Here is a 20,360-nt window from a genome sequence, read left to right as displayed (position 1 = left end):
GTTTTTACCCATATGAACCTTATTCATGGGATCTCCAATCACAAAGGTTGGGTTACCATCACTTGTTTGTTTGCTAGTGGCTTAAGTCCCATTCCCCTCGATGTTTCTAAATCATATTTCTTCCCAAGGGTTTTGTCAGAGGATCTGCTAGATTCCGTTCTGACTTCACATAGTCAATGGAAATAGTTCCACTCTTTAGCAGCTGCTTCACCAAATTGTGTCTCAATTGAATATGTCTATTCTTTCCATTGTAATTTTTGTTTTTAGCTATAGCTATTGCCGATTGGCAATCACAGTGTATTGACACAGATGGGGTTGGTTTCATTCCTAGTGGAATGTTTGCTAAGAAGTTTTTCAACCACTCAGCCTCACTACCAGCCATCTCAAGAGCGACAAACTCAGATTCCATTGTTGATCTTGCAATAATTGTTTGTCTGGCTGATCTCCATGTAATCGTACCACCCCCAAGAGTGAATACATAACCACTAGTGGATTTTGTCTCATCTGAATCAGAGATCCAGTTAGCATCACTGTACCCTTCTAGTACAGCGGGAAATCCACTATATTCAATGGCATAATCCATTGAACCTCTTAAGTATCTCATAAGCCTAGCAAGTGCATCCCAATGTTCCTGATTTGGACATTGAGTGTACCTACTTAGTCTACCTACTGCATAAGCAATATCAGGTCTAGAAAAGCTCATCAAGTGCAGTAAGCTCCCAATTATCTGGGCATACTGAGGCTGAGATACTGATTCTCCTCTATTTTTCATTAATTTAGAGTTAGCATCATAAGGGGTACTCACTGGTTTTAAGTCATAAAATCCAAACTTCTTAAGAAGTTTCTCAATGTATTGTTCTTGAGATAGTAATATACTATCTCCCTTCCTTATGATTCTAATACCTAAAATCACATTGGCTTCACCCATGTCTTTCATTTCAAATTTTGATCCTAGAAACAATTTAGTTCTAGTGACAATCTCATCGCATGTACCAAAGATTAACATGTCATCCACATACAAGCATATAATGACACAATCACCATTTCAAACTTAGAGTACACACATTTATCAGCATCATTAGGTGAAAACCCTCACAAAGCAACACATTATCAAGTTTTTCATGCCATTGTTTTGGTGCTTGTTTCAACCCATATAAGGATTTTAAGAGTTTGCATACTTTATCCTCTTGACCAGGTACAACACACCCTTCAGGTTGAGTCATATAAATTTCCTCCTCTAAATCACCATTCAAAAAGGCTGTTTTAACATCCATCTGATGTATCACTAGTTTATGGATAGCTGCTAGGCTAACAACACTCGAATAGAGGAAATCCTAGTCACTGGAGCAAAAGTATCAAAGTAATCTATGTTGGGTTTTTGAGTAAAACCTTTTGCTACTAATCTTGCCTTATATTTTTCTATGGATCCATCAGGGTGATACTTTTTCTTAAAGATCCACTTACAACCAATGGGTTTTGCTCCTTTAGGCAAATCTACTAAAGTCCAAGTATTGTTTTTCTGAATTGATTCAATTTCAGTCCTAATGGCCTTATCCCACTGTTTTGCATCAGGAGCACTAGTAGCTTCTATAAAGCTTATTGGATCATTATCAACAAGATAAGTATAAAAGTCATCTCCAAAGGAAGTTTCCTTTCTCTGCCTTTTGCTTCTCCTCAAATCCTCATTTATAGTATTACTATTATCATTATCATCAACAGGTTGAGACATCTCACTAACCTTTAAGGGAAACACGTGTTCAAAAAATTCAGCATTTTTCGTCTCCATTATAGAATTTCTCTCAAGTATGTTACTTTTAACAACTAGAAACCTATAGGCAGCACTATGTTCAGCATAACCTAAGAACATACAATCAGAGGTTTTAGATCCTATTTTCCTTTTCTTAGGATCAGGTAACATCACCTTAGCTAAGCACCCCCACACCCTTAAATATTTAAGGTTAGGTTGGTAACCTTTCCACAACTCATAAGGAGTTTTACCGGTTTTCTTATGGGGTATTCTATTTTGTAAAAAACATGCAGTAAGCAAGGCTTCTCCCCAAAGGTTATCAGGTGCACCAGAACTAACAAGCATACATTCATCATTTCCTTAAGGGTTCTATTTTTCCTCTCAGCTACTCCATTAGACTCAGGTGAATATGGTGGGGTCACTTCATGGATAATTCCTTCTTTAACACAATAGTCATTAAAAAGCACATACTCACCACCTCTATCTGATCTAATCCTTTTAATTTTCTTATTCAACTGATTTTCTACTTCTGCCTTATAGGTTAAAAATACATCAAAGGCTTCATCTTTATGTTTGATTAAGTAAACTTTGGTATATCTAGAATAATCATCTATAAAGGTCACAAAATAATTTTTACCTCCTCTAGACATGGTTTGTTTCATATCAGCTAGATCAGTATGAATTAACCTAATAGCTCAGTTTGGCGTTCTACAGAAAAACATGTTTTCTTTGTTAATTTAGATTCTACACATATATCACATTTTAACTCTGTTTATCATGCATATTAATCAATCCTAGTCGTTGTAATTTTAAAACATACGAAGAATTCACATGTCCTAATCTAGCATGCCATATATTATACGAGTCAACAATATAAGCAGAAGAACTTGATTCATTAATACTTTCAGAAATATTTAGAATGAAGAGTCCTTGATCACAATATCCCTTCCCCACAAACACATTATTTTTTGTCATGATGATCTTGTCAGACTCAAAGACACTTTAACCCCCACCTTTCCCAATAGTGCTACAGAGATTAAATTAACTCTGATTGATGGCACATGTAGCACATCACTCAAGGCCAGAGTCTTTCCAGATGTGAGTTTGAGAAGAACTTTTCCTTTTCCCAGAACAGGAGGTCCTGGAATCACCGAGGTAGACGTGTTCTTCTCCATCCCCTACACTAGTGTAAGAGGTAAAAGCACTTCTGTTTGCACAGATATGCCTGGTAGCACCAGAGTCTACCACCCACTTGCTCACATTGGTCATCAGATTTACTTGAGAAACGACCGCACAATAATGTCATCTCCTTCGGCTATATTGGCCCTAGGAGGATTGTCGTTTCTCGCTCTACGCCTGCACTGTGGTGCATGATGGCCTGGCTTCCCACATACGAAGCAATTTCCTTTCTTTTTAAAGTGGGTTTAGATTCATGGGGACGAGATTTAAGAAAATTATTTTTCTTTTTGTGATCAGGTTTGTATTCGTACCTTTTTGGAGCAGGTTTTACTTCTACCATATTTGCTTCGCAGATAAAGCTTTGGCCCTTGTAGTAGCAGACTCCTTCCTGTTGGTATCTTCAATTATTATGTGTGTAATGAGTTCTGGTAGAGACATTTGCTTGTGCCTGTGTTTCAACTGTTGTTTGTAATTGTCCAGGATGGCGGCAATTTCTCGATCAGAAGTTCTGAAACAAATTCATCCGGTAGTAGAATGTTTTCAGCTTTGATGTCTTCGAGCAACTTGTGGTATTCATTGATTTGAGTTTTTATGTCCTTGTCTTCAATCATTTCCCAACGGTAGTAATTTCCTATGACGAATCTTTGTCTGACGACATCTTCGGCAGTGTATTTGAGAATCAACGAGTCCCAAATGTCCTTTGCTTCCTTGTAGGAACAGTACACATCGAACAAATCATTAGAAAGTGCACTAAGCAGAGTGTGTCGGCATACCTTGTTCGCGTAAGTCCACTCTTCAACTAGTTTTGAGTTTGAAGGAATAGTGGAGTCGGGCTTCGGAGATGAAAGAGCAGTAACAACTCCATACATGTCTAAAAGGGTGGAAACGCGTTCTTGCCAGCGTCGGAAGTTCTGTCCAGAGAAAATCTCGATTTTTGACACGTCCGGAAGTGATTTTGCGAAGACCGTCTGGGTTCCGGAAGCAATGGTTTGGCTCTCTGAAGGCATGTTGTTGATGTCAGCCATAAGTCCTTAAGATTGTTGGAAAAGCTGACAAAGTAGTATTTCCTGAGGCGTGTAGAGTCACTGTCCTTAAGGACTTATTCGCGGTGTGTTGCGTAAGCCCCCCAGGATACAACAGGAACTTCTCAGAATGTCTGAGGATCTCAGAACTAGCAAGTAACTCTTTAACAGAGTATAAGAATAACCCAGAATAATTTTAGAAGAGAGAAAGAGCTGAAGAGAGAAATTCAGAAAAGAGAAGATGAGAGAGAGTGAAGTTTGGTGTGTCTTGGAATGGAGGAGGAACTCCCTATTTATAGAGCTGGAAAGAATCAAGAAAATAAAAGGAAATTAAAACCCATAAATGATTTAATTAAAACAATTTTCCACATTTGAAAGAAAATGAACGTTGGGTGGCAACGTTCCAAACAATAAAGCTCACCATTTAATGGTTTTAAAGCACACATTAACTTTTGCAATAATATAATATTTATATATTATAACATTATGTTGTCTTTGATATCTTATGTTATTTTCTTTGGTTATATAGAATTCATCCTCTCATATCTTTCCTTAAGTATTTTGAAGTGAATCTTCACAACTAGATAACTTAGCTATGTTAATGTCAAATAGAAATTTTCATTATACTTTCTTAAACAAACATTAACAAAAACATTTTACCTTCTTAAAATTAACAAGATGAATGTTTATCACTTATAAAAATTATGTACTCTCTCATGTAATACTTGTTCAATATCATGTATTGTTTTATACTCATAATTTCTTATGTTCTTACTCACTTTAGCATCAAATAATTTGTTGAGCGTGAATCTTCTTACCTTTTATTTATATATCAACTATCTAATTTTTCTATATCACCTCATAGAATCAATATTCTTCCGATAAAAATGATTATATTTATCTAAATTTTACAATGCAAAACAGAAACCAAGTTAATTCTTAAATCACATTATTGATTGTATTCCATCTTTGGTATTCATGCCATGCAAATTAATTTGGGAGTTCAAACAAAATAAAAAATACAAACAAATGTTAAAAACTTATAAGGAGAAGATGAAAGGTTAATTTATAGATTAAAAACAAACACTTATCTTATAATAATATTCTAATTTTTTTTTTATTAAAATTTGAGCAATTAATCAATTAGTCATCTAATTAAACAAAATCATCATTCAATATATATATATATATATATATATATATATATATATATATATATATATATATATATACAATAATCAAATCAAAAATTTACCGATTTATAGTTTGATTTCTAAAATCATAAATACAAATATAATTATAAAGTATAAATCTAAAACCAGAAAGAAAATGAACAAAATGTTAAATAATTTGCGCAAAACTAAATTGATTTTTAGCAAAGTTTATAAACTAAAACAAACAAATAAAAATTAATTATCTTAAAAAAAAGTAAGAAAAATTGTCTCAACTTTAAAAAATCACAAAAAAAGTGATGCTCCCTCCCCCACCCCATCTTCTCCCTACATCTCTCTAATGTTTTTTAAATTCTAAATTTATCCTTTTTACTTTTACCAATTTTACTTTTTATTTTTTAAAACTCTAATCTCAATCTCCTATCACTTTCACTTTCCCTTTCACTCTCAACAGCAAGCTCCAAATTCATTATCACTTATCTTCAAATTCACTCAAATAAACAATAATAAAATTTATCTTCAAATCCACTCAATCACTCCCCCAAATCTATTCATTGAACAAAGAGTTATAGAAACTTCCCACATGGTGAAAAAGAACATTTTAATTTTCAAATCTTAAAAGATATAATATATATAATCTTTTTATTATTTTTATATTTATATCAAGGAAGTATGTCATCCCGTATGAAATTGGATACGGTAAAAGAAATATTGTTAAGGAAAAAACTGAGATACATAATTAAAAATTACTTAAATTTATTTATTTTTTAAAAAGATTTATAAAATAAAATTTATCCGTATTTATATAGTTATTTAACCTCTAAAATGGAAAAGAAATATAAGATGCATAAGTGTTATCCAAACTAACAATGGTGGTATGAATTACTCATTAAAAATGTGTCCATATAAATACATGTGACTTACACTCACAGGTGAATCATCAGGTACATTGCAAAAGCCATACATGATGGTCCCTTCAACGTTAAATATTGTTGGGGATGAGGATTTGTCAAGTTACGTACAAAATTTATATATAAAAGGTACTCGACCAAAAAAACAACCTAAGACAATGTCTATACACTATAATCTTCACATTTCTGGTGTAAAAGAGAATAAGGATAGCATGGCACAGACGTTGACATTCATTTAACACATCTAATAAGAATAAAATAATTTAAAAAGAGTAAATTTTATAGTTTTTTAGAAAAAAAAAACGTAAAAAGTAAGAAAAGACAAAGAAAAAAAATTATGTATATCAAGTATCATTCTTCCATAAGAAAAGCTCATTTCTCTCTTAACTTCTTGGTTACGGCAAAGGCAACACCTGCCACAGCCACGATTATGCCTGAAACAATAATGGCTGATTTTAGTGTTTGCAAAGCATCATCCTTCTTTTTCTCTTCCTTTTTCTCTTCTTTCGCCTTAGCTCGCTCCTTCAAACAATCAACCAAACATCAACAACAATCAGTGAAAGCCACATGTTGTCAAATCGAAGAACCCATTTGATTAATGATGTGTAAGAGGTCTAAGAATGTATCCAAATAAATCATGATCTAATTATATATATAAACGACAATAAGTTTGACTTTGATATTGGATTATACATATATAGAAAAAAGAATTGTTCCAGTATTGAAGTGACATTTTCTTTAGTACCCTGGAATTTTTTTTGGTAGCCAGCTCTGATGATTCTGGGTCTACTTGAAGATGAACATTATTGCCAGATGCAGTATCAAGTTCCCCATCAATGTCTGCTGGTGGAAACGATATGTCTGAGCTCACAGGGGGGCTTCCCATTTTCTTCTCCTACTTTTTACTCAAGAATAATCTGCAAGTTGGAACCTCCGTTTTGAATTCGATAGTTGGAGACGGAGAGGAGAAAAAAAACACATGCACGATCGAAGTTTTATGGCAGATTCAATGCAAAATTATTGCTCAAATTTAATTGACAAGTGTCGGTTTTCCAAATAATAAGGTTGTTGTGAGAGTTCTATGGATCCTCCTGTTCTCAAACTCTCCGAGATAATTGCTCAGACTCCGCTAAACTTTCGATGATTCGAACAAGAAAAATACATAATGATTTCTTTAAATGATAGAAAAACGGTGCATACTGTTTTCTGTCTGCTAAATATTGCTATTATAATCATTTTAGTTCCGCGTTTTCTCAGGGAAACTAAAGTATACCTCGCTATCAAACAATAGGATATAACTCACTCTATCATGTTACAATCCATTTTAACATTACTTAATTTAAAGGTGTCAATAACTTCAGTTATTTATAGGTTTAACAAAAAAAGACTAATTTTATATAGCATTAAAGTTTGAATTTTCACCTTATGAAAACTCCTTTTTGCTATTTGGCATTTGAATGAATGATAGTATTGTTTCTAAAAATATTGATTATTTGTGAATGACTCAAATTTACCTTATTAATTAAATATCCATTCAACATTTGATTTGTTTAGACAAAATCAAATTTGTAGTTAAACTTGATTATTTACTCAAACGTTTACTTCAAAAAAAAATGTAACTTTGTTCATTATATTCTATTCTATATTTCAAATTTACTTAACACTAACTTTTTAGAATTTTATTTAGCACGAATTGTTATCTTTCTTCGAAGAAAATCATCTTCTTCATAAAAAAATGCATCTTCAATCTTAAAAATATCTTCATGAATATATCTTTTTTACCACTTTACTGAATAAACTGATGTAATAGGTCCGTAGAACACGGCAATGTTTGTGAATAAAAGATTCTACAAGTACCGTTGTTCAGCAATATTCTGGTGTAAGATGAGCCAGACTATAAATGTACCTAAGATGGCATCTATAGCATTTTGAATTTTTGAACCATCCTTGCACGATTACATGCATTTTCCGATGTCAGAACTACAAACAGGAGTCAAAGTAACGCCTGCAAGTTAGAAAATCAAATGGAAAAAATATGGGACGGTGTCTTAAGTGTAACATTCCACTAACACACCAAGATACAAAGTTGAGATTGTGCAAGAATGACACGCATGCTTCTTAGATTTGTATCCTGAAAGATATGATACAACTCATCTCTGCCTAAATTACATCAGACTCCTGGACAACCCTCATTGCAATATGAATTTATCTAATGATGGTAAATAATTATTTTAGCCGATGAAAGCTGAATCAAACAAGTTGGAGCTATATGAATTGCTCTAATGATAAAGAATATTTTAGCTGAAGAAAGCCAAATCATACGTTTTGATCACTAAAGACCGTTGATCCAGACTTTCATTGTTTAGTTTTGGACCCTTTAGAGATTTTCAACTTTTGCTCCCAAAACCACGAGGAGCTGGTCTTCCGGTTGTTGAGTCCACAAATACACTCCTCGATTCCGATCTCTTCCTCCTCCTTGCAGTGCCAGGTGGAGCCTGATACGGGCAGAATTAAGAAAACACACATCATCATATGCTATGTTAAGTAGCATGCACAATTGCACACGCAAACACAAGCTCGAGATTTACAATTTTGTCCTGCATTTGTTTCACGACTTAAATGGGATAGTCTATGTAAAAAATATGTAGAAGGTCCTGACTGACTTGCACTTCGAATCAAAGAATAAGAAAAATGAAAATGACATCAAGAGATTAGGATTATTTCAGAATCATCTCATAGCATGGATTACATGTCATTCCTATAGATGAGGTTTTGACTACCTAGTATTATTTTACACAAACTACCTCAGTTAATTAAAAATTTAAATAAAGTAACTTGAAAACTGTTAATTGCATATATATATAGAAAATGAAATCACCTTTTCCTCCGCTTTAAGCGCTTCCTCAAGATTACTAAGTGTTGGAAGTGATCCACTTTCCATTACACCCATCAGGTTCTTCATACGAACACGCATTTGGAAAAGCTGAGCTACAAGTTGGCTTACCTGATATATTCATTTCTCAGTGTTAGGAAGTATAGCCCTGGTAAATAGACCGCAGCTTCTAATGCACTTAGTTCATTTTGAAAGAAAATTCATTCTACATACCTGCTGCTCTGTTTTCCCTGACTCAACAGCAACCCTTTTTCTCCTGACAGGGGATTCTGCCAACAGTTCCGGCTTTTCCCTCTCCTCTGGAAGTAATCAAGAAAGATTGGTTTTAATCTAGGTTTGAGAAATCATAGGGTAAAATAACAGTCAATTCTCCTTTCAATAACAAAAAAGCATAAAATTAGCACTTTTATGATTTGATAACAAAGGGAATCTGGGCCCTCGAGTGTTTCTGACAAGTTTGTTATGTAATGATCATTTGCACGTTGAAGATGTGTTTACCCGTAGCACATAATATATTATGAACTCTCAATGCATATATTATAACAAAGAAGAAGAAGAATATGCCAAATAATATGACCATTGAAACCTATACACGTAAAAAAACTGTGACATTCAAGCCATAATCATCATGGAAAACACCAATTGACTAAAAGCCTAGGGGAGAATGGATGAAGTATAAGAAACTCGGTCAAAAATACAGAAAAACAATCATTGCTGATAGATATAATTGAACTGGTAGCAAAAGTGGAAGTAAATGATCAAAGGATGATGTATCATAAATCAGCCAGGTAATGCATGTCATCAACATATGCTGCATGTTTCCTCTATCATATCTAATTACCAAATATGCTCCCATGTCAAGAAAAAAATTACATAGATAAAAATGGTATGGGAAATTTTATTTATGGTCAGTAGAAAGGAAGGACCAGGGGTCATTGCTTCTATCATTGCTTCCATATTCAGCAAATTCTTCTCTGCGTCTCTAATCTGAGAAGGAGTAACCTGCATCCATGTAGATTTATATAAGCTTTAAAGCATTTACTAAATTAACACCACAAATATCAAGATTAATATGTAAATTATAGCAATGCTCAATTCAAGGCTCATAAACCAAAATTGGGAGATAGTGGTGGTCAGATAATTCCCCTCCATCATTTGCAATTTCCAAGGAGCATAACGTACGTAAAGTGTCATAAATATAATATTTAGTACAATTCATGAGCAGGATCTCATACCTTCCCCATACCAGGAATCATTCCAATGACACGAGACACGGAACCCATTTTGGCAACCGTACGAGTTTGCTTTAGAAAATCATTGAAGTCAAACTTTGCACTCATGATCTTCTTTTGCAGTTCCTCAGCATCTTCTTTACGCATCTACAACAGATGTGATTACAATTCATATTGAAAACTTTATTTTTGTATTGTAGAAATTAAAAAAAAAATAGAAACATAGTGAGACTTACAACTTCCTGTGCCTTCTCTACAAAAGAAAGAACATCTCCCATTCCAAGTATGCGTCCTGCCATCCGATCAGGGTAGAAAGGTTCAAGATCCTCCATTCGTTCCCCTCGTCCTACTAGTTTAATTGGCTTTCCAGATACCTGTCATCATTGAACAATCCAAGTCAACAAAATATGAGAGAAGGGAAGAGATTTTGAACGCTAAGTTATATTAATCACTTCACAGTTCCAAATGTGCTTATTCCTTTGCACCCTGTTTTCTTCATCCAAAATGTAAACCTGTCTCTTCAAAAAATCAATTACATATACCAAAACCTCCCATAATTGAGGGCATGCCAACTTCTATCCATTCACAAACTAAATGACGCATAACTAGTATATTTTGGCTCAGAAATCCAGGAGTTCTATATGTCAGGTTTAGATATTTGCCACCCATTCCAAATTCAATGTGGCTATAAGATATTTATGGACAATATTGCAAAGGCAGATCCTCGAATAAATCATGAGTAATTAGTACAAGGTGCAGGGTCACTAAGTGTATTTCTATGAGAAAATCTGCAACATTTTCCTAGGTACTTACATTCACAACATGAGAGCAAGGATGCAATGTAACATTTGTTTACCCTTAGACAACTTCGTCAACATTTCATTTTCAGGCTATTATGTTCTTGAATTGAAATACATTCCAGGGACCTATTATGTTAATACTTACCAGGGTAAAAAAAAAAAACTGTTTTATGTTATTTCAGAGACAACATAAAAGTTGGGAGGTTGAGCCATCAAAGAGAAATAGGCTAGTTGGGTGTCTGGAAGAGCTTATTTTGGCTTATGGAAGTGTCTTATGAACTTTCTATAAACCATTTTTACTCTATTTCGATAACCTACACTGAAAAGCTTATCAAAATAAGCCCCAATTTACAAATAAACTCTCATTTGACAAAATGACTTCCGAATAAATGCTTAATTAAGTCATTTACCCGGGCCTTTCACTGTCTGAAACCCAAAAGCTATCTTTAAAGGGAGAACTCCCCAAGTCTGACAAAAAGTCTTTTGGCCATATTAGTTGATGTAGGATTTAACACAACCATCATCCAAGAACTGAACATTTGGAGCATGAAGTTTATCTCCTTAACAAGTAAGCCAAAATTAGGATTGGATTCCAAGCTCTTAACCCAACCTTCATCTGAGGATCAAACATTTAGAGTATGAAGTTTCCCAGACTAAACATCTATTAGAGACCCAAAACTAGGATTGGATACACTTTGATTCTTAACCCAAATGATTGCCAAATTTTATAAGTACTTTTAGATATATTCCTTGCCAATATGGGATTTTAACACCATTGAGTGGGGTTATTTCTGATCTCTAGCCTTATGTCAATGTAATTGACACAACACATCACTCAAAGAAGAACAGCTAAGATGGTAGGATTTCCTTTCCTCAAGCATCTATTATTCACATCTGTAAATTAAGGGAACCAACTTTGAAGGAGTTTGTAGTATTATTATGGGATAGAATGGTAAACGTTGCTTAAGATAAACAAATTGCAAGGTTGCAGCAAAGTTTGAATATAAAATATAAAATAAAAACATTTTATGAAAGCTAAGATAAAGGCAGTCAAACCTCTTTGACACTCAAAGCTGCTCCACCTCTTGAATCACCATCAAGCTTTGTCAAGATGGCACCTGTTATTCCAATCTCAACATTGAAAGTAGTCACTAATGCTGTACAAAGAAAATAGTAGTGTCAGAATTTTGGAACTGTTATAATGTCGGAGTATAAAAATTAATAACCTACACAAGCCAAAAGAAAAGATCAGTAGTATGATTATTAATTATTAACCATTTCATAAATATAAATATTTTTTCTTTCATTGGACTATTTGTAGAAAAAAATTCCATTCATTTATAGGAGTACAAATACACTTCTGAATACCTGCAGCTTCTTGCCCTGTCATTGCATCCACAACTAGCAACACTTCTGTTGGATTCAATGCCCTTTTAACTTCTTTTAACTCATCCATCATTGTCTTGTCAATCTGTCCAATTGAAATACAACCGTAATCAATAAAAAATAAATGATTCAAGAATAAACAAAAAATTAAATAATTATTTGCTAGAACATTTCCAGTCCCATAGAGAATCACCTGCAGTCTACCGGCGGTATCAACAATAACAACATCAATTTTCTTCTTTTTGCCTCTTCTAAGCCTTGTTTGGCAATTTCTGAAGGTTTAACATCGGTACCTGCTGTGTAGACAGGAACATCTACCTGATACAAGCTACAACTAATTATAAATATGACTACATATAAAATGACAGAAGAAAATGAGATAAGTGAAATAATACTAATCAGATCTGTGATGTACGATTCAGTTGGTTAAAAAAATCTATATTTTAAGAGCCAAATATAGATCAATAAATACACTGAAAATGCCTGGGAGAAAATATATCTAGATACCAAAGCACTCCCTAACAACACAAGCATAACAGGCAATAAAACACATCACTTCCACTGCAATACTTTCTTTATCAGTTTTGTCGTAGTAGCAACAGAATCTGAGGGCTCCATACAAAAGCTTTAATTGAAAATTTAAAATGACATTGATGGCAATATTTAAAGGATGCATCAAATAATTGCAACGGATCAACTTCAATGCAATAAAAAACAAGTACCTGTTTTCCCAAAATAGAAAGCTGGTCAATAGCAGCAGGTCTGTATACATCGCAAGCAACCAGCATGCAACTTTTTCCCTGAGATAAAATTGAAATGATTAGCTTCAAATTTTCAGTAAGGTGCAGGAACTACAAACTACAAGGAAGGAAGTAGAATAAGTGAGAAGAAAACACCTGTTTCTTAAGATAATTTGCCAACTTTGCACAGACGGTTGTCTTCCCAACTCCTTGCAGTCCAGCCAATAAAATGACAGTGGGCCCAGATTTGGCAAAAACCAGTTCAGAAACCTCTCCACCCATCAATTGTACAAGTTCATCATTTACAATCTGCAAAACTCAATGATCAGCATAACACCCATTTTATTCTTGTATAGATATTCAGTACTCAGAAAAAAATAGAACAATATCTCATACAAATCTCACCTTTATTGCATGTGAAATATGCACATATTATCAACACAAACCGAAATACAAAGATACAGGCAATAGTACAATAGTGCTATAATGCAAAAGTCATATGGTGCATTCCATGCAACAAACTCCAAATGCAGTTTGACAACCCCCGCCCAACATAAAAGAAAAAGGAGATAAAATCAGTTGAATTCAAATGCAAAGTTCAGAGTTACCTTAACCAATTGCTGATCCGGTCTCACCCCTCGAATGACACCAACACCCACAGCCTGATCACTGACAGACTGCACAAACCTTCGGACAACAGGAAGACTAACCTGCCAACACAACACGCATCTACTTAAGGCCCTGTTTGTTTTCCACTTTCAAAAACAGTTTCCTAGAATTTGAGACAACTCAAAAACATGTTGAAAAGGCAACTTACATCGGCTTCTAGAAGAGCTCTCCTAATATCTCGCATAGGCTCCACAATGTTCTCTTTAGACAAAACCTCTACACACATAATCAAACATACAAATAATTTCAACAACAATCTAAACAATGTAATAAGTCCTTAATTCTAGTAAAATTTGGAAAACCTTCTCCTTTGAGTTTGTTCCATGCAGTCTCAAGGCCACTTGTCAATTGGCCAAACATTTCAGCCTTCACCACCAATCCGAGGTCCCTTCTCACGGCCACACCCTTGGAGTTGGAGTTCACCCAACCCCATACCTCTTTCTGCCACACAACCCTAATCAGTTCATTAATTACCACAGAAAGTGTTTGTGTTAAACAGTAAGCAACATACCGCGAACCAGTTTCTGGAAGATAAGGAAGCCTTGGTGGAAGAAAGAGAAAGCTTGACTGATTTGGGAGAAGAAGAACGCAGGGTTCTGTTGTGAGATAAAGAAAGGGAAAGAGTGGAGAAATGGCGGGAACCTGCTACTGCTTCCATGTCTTCTTCTCTGCACAACCTCTCGAGCTTCCTTTCTATCTGTTATCCACAGCCACAACTCAACACTGTAACAACGTGGCATGCCTCAATGTTTCATCATCTTTTTTTTAATATCTATTCTTTATTAGTAATTAAAAAATATGATTAATCAATTTTAATGAATTTAATAATCACTTTGTCATTTAAAAAATTATTTTATTTGTTTAAGAAATCCGGAAAAATTGTTTTATTCATATTTATTTTATTAGTGATCAAACATCGTGTTAGATTTTTTTTATCTTCTTATTATACGTGTTTCTTATTTTATGTAAATTTTAAGTCTTTTATAATTTTAGATAATTTTAATTAAATTTTTATATATTAAGTATTTAAAATATTTCTATTTTTAATTAATTTTTGTATTTTATTTCTTTTATATATTGAATAACATGTTGGTATATTGTCTTCTATAATTACTAGATAACTTATTTATGCATATCACCTTATGTTGCAAGATATGAAGAAATGTAAAGGTTTATGTTAATATATTACACAATATTGCACTTAATACATAGATATTAATTTTATTGTTTTAATTGGAAGTATTTTGAATAATGAGATTTTCACATTTCTCGTGTTTTTCATATCATCGCCTGTGTTTTGTTGTGTTCCGAATATAACTACGAATTATAATGAAAGAAGAGTGCGAATTTTAAACCTTTCTTAGCTTCTGACCACTGTTGTTCAAGATGTAGTTTATGCGATGACAAGAACATTGTTGAAGTGAATTTTTTTAGCTACAGAACAATAACACACTAAATTGAAAATGCAGAACCAACAAAAGGTCAGTTTTGTCTGATACAATTCCATTCTTACACCATTTTTCTTCTCCTTTTAGTAGCTTCATTCAGAATACTAGACAGGACTTCATTTCTTAACAACACTACTACACTTTGATGAATATTTCTATATCATGTTTCATATGTTCAAACCATTTCTCTCTTCCTTAAATATCCAAACTGACAATACAAAAAATGTGTTGAACAAAGCACACAGACAACTTTGAATTCGTTAAATTCTATACTTCAGCAACGGAAAGAAAATCGTTAGGAAAGTCTGCATGGTTAATGACAGAGAACAAAGAAACATGGTTAAAAACCACAGCAAGAAACAACAACAGAAAAACACAAACACCAATCTAGTAGTAGTAGTAGTAGTGAGAATTTCCAAACGTGGAAACACAAATAGAGATCTCCCCTTTACACCTTGTCCTTTCCCTTCCCTTTCCTTCCCCATGTTGGTGCCTTCACAACACTGATGCCCTCCATCATGACATCAGCAATTATGCAGAAATCACAATTGCAGAAACATTATGGGAGTACCACTTCTCTTCTGTCATCCTGTCCCTCAGGAAGCAAGATAAAAGGATCAGAACTTTTCAACGCCAAGCTTCAGCCAACTCTGTTCTTGAATTTAATCGCCCAATGATGGCAGTTCCGAGGTTCTTCTCTGCAGCTCCTGCTACCGGAAGCTCAACCACCTTTTTGGAACATTTCTCTATATCATAAGTACTCAACTGAAGGCTTTTGCTCCTGCAAAATTTTGCAGGATCCCCCTTTGTCTGCCCAGTGGTGAGGCCACAGTCTTGAAGCCCAATTGCCAAAGAACAAATTTGAGATAAAAGATTGCAGGGACAACTGTCAACCAACAACCTAGTTCCTGCAGAAATCAAATTTTCGGTAGATGTCGGCAAACTTTTGGATTCAGTTTCACAGGCATCTTCAGTAAGATGACTGGGGCTTTGTTGAGATGGCTCTGCAGTGACAAATAGTGTATCTTCCTCATCGTCACTACAATCATTTCCACCTTCACTGTCAACCTTGTGTAGCATTTCTGAATTGCTATGGTGTCCATCATCGTCAAAAGAATTAAGGTTTGGACCAGGATTTGATTTTACAATAGACTCCTCTCTTTCCCTAAGTGTCTTTACGACCAGTGTCTTGAGAAAATTCATGACTTGTACTGCATACATTAAAGCAGTCAAAGGATCTGCCATCTGTAGTAGACATGCCAGACAGAAATACTGTTATTACAATATAGACCATCATAACCACATAAAAAAAAAATACCTCTAGAAGCAAGATTAATGGAGCAAAAACACATTCCCACTGTTGCAACATAAATCAACCATAACCTTTCACCAAAACAGTGACTTTAGCAATGCAAGAAACCACTACCAAATTTACATGGTACTAAAGTGTAATTTTTTTTCTGAATATTCATAAGAATTAAAAGGTCTGGTTTGAAAATATCACGCCATCCTGAATGAATATTCAACCATCTAAACAATATTCTCTAGTTCCACAACAAGCACATGATTTAGAACAATGAACCTAGGCTACAACTCTAGCCCTCTACGGAAGTGTACTCCCTTTGCCTAGGGTGTCAGATAGTCTCTGAAGAAGATAAAATCTCAAAACTATAATTAATAAGGAAAGGAAAAATGATTACAGTGGTGGCCAATCTATAGACTCAACATAATAAGCTAACCTTATTCTAGATTAGAATTAGATAATCCAGCATAGCATAAATTCCGGTAATAACTAACATTTACCCAAAGCCTCGATTTCAAAATTAAAATCCTGAAACTACTAGACTTTTTACATCAATGTTTTCCCAGATCTTCAAAAATATCCTGAACCCCTGTTAAGGTTGAAAAAACTAATATTGCAATTCTTTTTTCACCAATTTCTGTATTCATTCCGTTGAAGACAATTGAGCTAACTTTACTACATATACAAAAACGTATCATTATATGTCAAAAAATGTTTGCTCCGCTCACTGAAGTTACATTCAATAAGATGGGGTTCACTTGTATTGTAAGAATTCAATAACAAAAATTGGGGCTAAGAATAGAACTGTAAACTACATTTGTAACAGAAAATGATCTAGTCTTACTTGGGTCATGTTTGGTGCGAAAACCATTGCAATATTACGTGCATTCATCTTGTTCAAGCTTTCCATTTGAGCAACATCTGCCATTAAGTTTATTGCCCAATCTAGCAAGGCAGCTTCTGTTGGAGGAAGAAGCCTCACAAGCTGAGCACATTCTTCTTCTGACTGGGATTGCATTACCTGCTCAGGTGAGAGAGGGTCCAATACCCCAGTAGGTAGTTCTCTGAACCAAGCCTGTGAAGGAACACAAGCACATCAAAATTAATGAAATAATGTCATGAATGCATCCACCACTTACCCATTGGTTCAAAAAAGGGAAAAAATCAACATATTATTAAATTCACCTAGACAACTTTCAAATAGAAGACCAGAACAAAATCCAACAATCATAGACCCTACTTCTAAATAAATCTCAAAGTAATTAGAAAAAAAAAATCTGTGATCTTGACGGGGAAAAAATAGTTACCTTTATGAGACCTGCCAAGCAGTGCACATCAATGCCATCTGGTACAACTCCTCTGTTCAATTCTTCCCTCACAAACTCCTCTTGACCGTTTTCAGCATTGATTCTGAAGATTCCTTCAGCCTGGATATATACATTTAAATTTCAAGATTCAAGTCTAATTAAAATTAAAAAAACAATTATACAAAAGGTTTCTGGTAAAATCACAAGCAAAACATGGTAAAAATAATGTGGAAATTGGTCATCCAGTGACTCACATTACATTACTATTAAAGAAGCACACTTCTTCAAAACACCTTTACATTCTCCACAAGGTAAGGAAGGACTAAGAGCTAGGATAAATACCTGCAGGCCTCCTTGTGCATACAAATGTCTTTGCATTAACAGCAGTATTGTAGGTACACTATTTCCTCTGGCGTCAAAAGAGAGCTGCATAGATTCTGTTGAAACTCCAAAAACATTTGCACTGCGGATAGTAAATAAAAAAATATATCAACGTTTAGGGGATAATAGAATTAAGGATACATACACCGAACACATAATGAGCCAGGTATAGGAGAAGATCGCTGAAAAGTAGTTGATAAAACAAATAGGTTGCATACACTGAACGCAAATTCGGCATTGTGTACTTATGTATCAACAATGGCAGCCCCTTGACTGAAATGTGAAAATAACATCACCAGGGTTTATCATTACTTGCCGTGCCAGTAGCAAGAAATAATCAATTGTTTATGAACAAACAAGTAAATAAAATGGCCTTTCCCTGCCTCTCATTTTTCTTATACCGTTTACTTTTTACAATGAACCAAATCCACTTCAGAAAACGGACAACTTAGACTTTATCAGTATGAAATTAACCAAATTATATATGGATAACATGACAGAAACCACTGACTGAAAAAAACAAAGTATAATTATATGTCATAGAGAGCCTTCAATTGTATCTACCATTCAACTCTTTTAGAAAGTAAGACCAATGTAAAACTAAATCATGAGAGCAGAGACTTGATATGGGGAAATAGAAAAAGGTCAAAGGAATGATATATCCATGTCTATGCAATGATACAACCACAGTCAGCGCAGAATAACCTAAAAAACTCGATATGGAAACATAAACTTGTAAATTTCACCACATCTGTTAAGAACTGGATACCAACTTTAAAAATCCATATCACACAAGTTCAATTAATAAAACTCCAGGCATGAAACCAAAAATGAGCCCGTTAATAAAGATTTCTAACAAAACACTCTTTTCAGAACCCAGCCTCTTAAAAAAAGGTCCAATTCAATGACAGCAAATTTCTATGAAAGATTAAATTTTGAAGAAGCCCCAAGTTTCCTTGAGAACAAACCTAGCACTGGGAGACCTCCTGGGAACTTCTGGTTCAAATTCAACAGGCAAACCAAGAAACCCATGGAAGCGATCGAAGGTGACATGAGCCACGTGCCTCACATTGGAAGGCCACCCAATCTCCATGGAAGAAGTAGATGAAGCTGTAGTGCTGCAGCCAATCAGAGACTTCCGAAACGTAGCTATCAAAAGGGTCAAAATAGAAAGCTGATCCCTTTCTCTTTCCCTTTTTCTCTCTTCTTCGTCCTCTTCTTCTTCTTCAGCTTCCAAATCCAAAGGGGACTGTGGCAGCACCCCTTCTTCCACAGTGGGAGCGTTAATAAGGGAACTTGGGTGCGACCCATCATTGGGTGTGAGACCACCACAGCTTGACGATGAAGGCAACTGAAGCACTTCCGTCATATTTGATTCTTTCCCTTCCCACCACTTTTAATAACAACAACACAATAATAATATATTAATTATTATTATTATGTTATTATTAGTATTATTCCTCTCCTTCTAATTCCTATTTCCTCACCGAAAAAAGCCAAGATTTTGGTGGAGTAGAGTTTCCTTCAAGAAAAGGGTCTCGGAAGGTGAGACGTTACCATCATTGCTTTGCCTTCGGAGACGAATCATGTCATATAAGAAAGAAAAGAAAAAGAAGAAGATGCGGTTGTTGGAAATGGTTAGGGTGAACTGCTGCAGATGATGAGAAGAAGAGAGAGAGAGATGTGCATAATGTAAGAATTGTCGTTGCTATTATTATTATTATTATTATTATTTATTAATGTTTGTTCATCTTTTTGGTGGTGGCACTGGCGATGCTTTCCACCTCACACCTTGCCAATCTGGTACTCATATAATTCCACCCTTTGAGTCCTATCTAATTCTCTTTCTTCCCAGATTCACTTCCAAAGATCACACCTTTGACCCCACTTCTCCTCAACACCCTCTGGGTCTCACTTAATATACCAATGTTTTACCATTGTTAAATACCACATTAATTACATACAAATTTCTCACATAGCACTTTTAGCAAACAGTTTATGTATATACAGTAACACTTTTTACATTAACCACAGATTCATATGCATACTCTTTCTCCACATTTATCCACAATTAATAAGCAGTTTCTGCATTAACTGGACATGTTAATCTGATTTTGTATAGATAGCAATTCCAAATCTTGTAACAACTATTTACTTCATGGTCATAGAA

The 20,360-nt window shown here is 34.6% G+C and overlaps 2 protein-coding genes and 1 pseudogene across 4 annotated transcripts; all 3 read right to left on the bottom strand.

Moving 5' to 3' along the window:
- Positions 1–6,403: 6,403 nt before the first annotated feature.
- Positions 6,404–6,917, bottom strand: LOC148193038 (uncharacterized). 2 transcript variants are annotated; one of them, XM_088098444.1, is made up of 2 exons: positions 6,777–6,917; positions 6,404–6,553 (listed from the first exon to the last, which is right to left on the bottom strand). In XM_088098444.1, exons 1-2 carry the CDS (start codon positions 6,915–6,917, stop codon positions 6,404–6,406), a joined length of 291 nt encoding a protein of 96 aa, XP_087954570.1. The 2 variants fall into 2 exon arrangements, with proteins under 2 accessions (XP_087954570.1, XP_087954571.1); XM_088098445.1 differs by having other exon boundaries at positions 6,404–6,550.
- A 1,162-nt stretch (positions 6,918–8,079) lies between these two features.
- Positions 8,080–14,491, bottom strand: LOC148193037 (signal recognition particle subunit SRP54, chloroplastic-like; annotated as a pseudogene). The gene is made up of 15 exons (XR_015782232.1): positions 14,263–14,491; positions 14,054–14,192; positions 13,900–13,967; positions 13,691–13,792; positions 13,239–13,391; positions 13,065–13,142; positions 12,536–12,660; positions 12,325–12,427; positions 12,013–12,113; positions 10,393–10,530; positions 10,160–10,303; positions 9,851–9,926; positions 9,138–9,223; positions 8,910–9,035; positions 8,080–8,526 (listed from the first exon to the last, which is right to left on the bottom strand). The product of XR_015782232.1 is annotated as a signal recognition particle subunit SRP54, chloroplastic-like (transcript).
- Positions 14,492–15,371: 880 nt separating this feature from the next.
- Positions 15,372–19,852, bottom strand: LOC148193036 (rho GTPase-activating protein 4-like). The gene is made up of 5 exons (XM_088098792.1): positions 19,159–19,852; positions 18,152–18,272; positions 17,810–17,929; positions 17,347–17,577; positions 15,372–16,444 (listed from the first exon to the last, which is right to left on the bottom strand). Exons 1-5 carry the CDS (start codon positions 19,557–19,559, stop codon positions 15,827–15,829), a joined length of 1,491 nt encoding a protein of 496 aa, XP_087954918.1. The 5' UTR covers positions 19,560–19,852; the 3' UTR covers positions 15,372–15,826.
- Between the last annotated feature and the right edge of the window lie 508 nt (positions 19,853–20,360).

This window comes from Vigna umbellata, chromosome 9 (genome assembly GCF_029865625.1).
Source record: "Vigna umbellata cultivar VRB3 chromosome 9, Vumbellata_1.0, whole genome shotgun sequence".
In the NCBI taxonomy this organism is placed as follows: domain Eukaryota; kingdom Viridiplantae; phylum Streptophyta; class Magnoliopsida; order Fabales; family Fabaceae; genus Vigna; species Vigna umbellata.
Note: the sequence above shows the minus strand (reverse complement) of the source record. Positions and strands in the feature narration are given on the sequence as shown.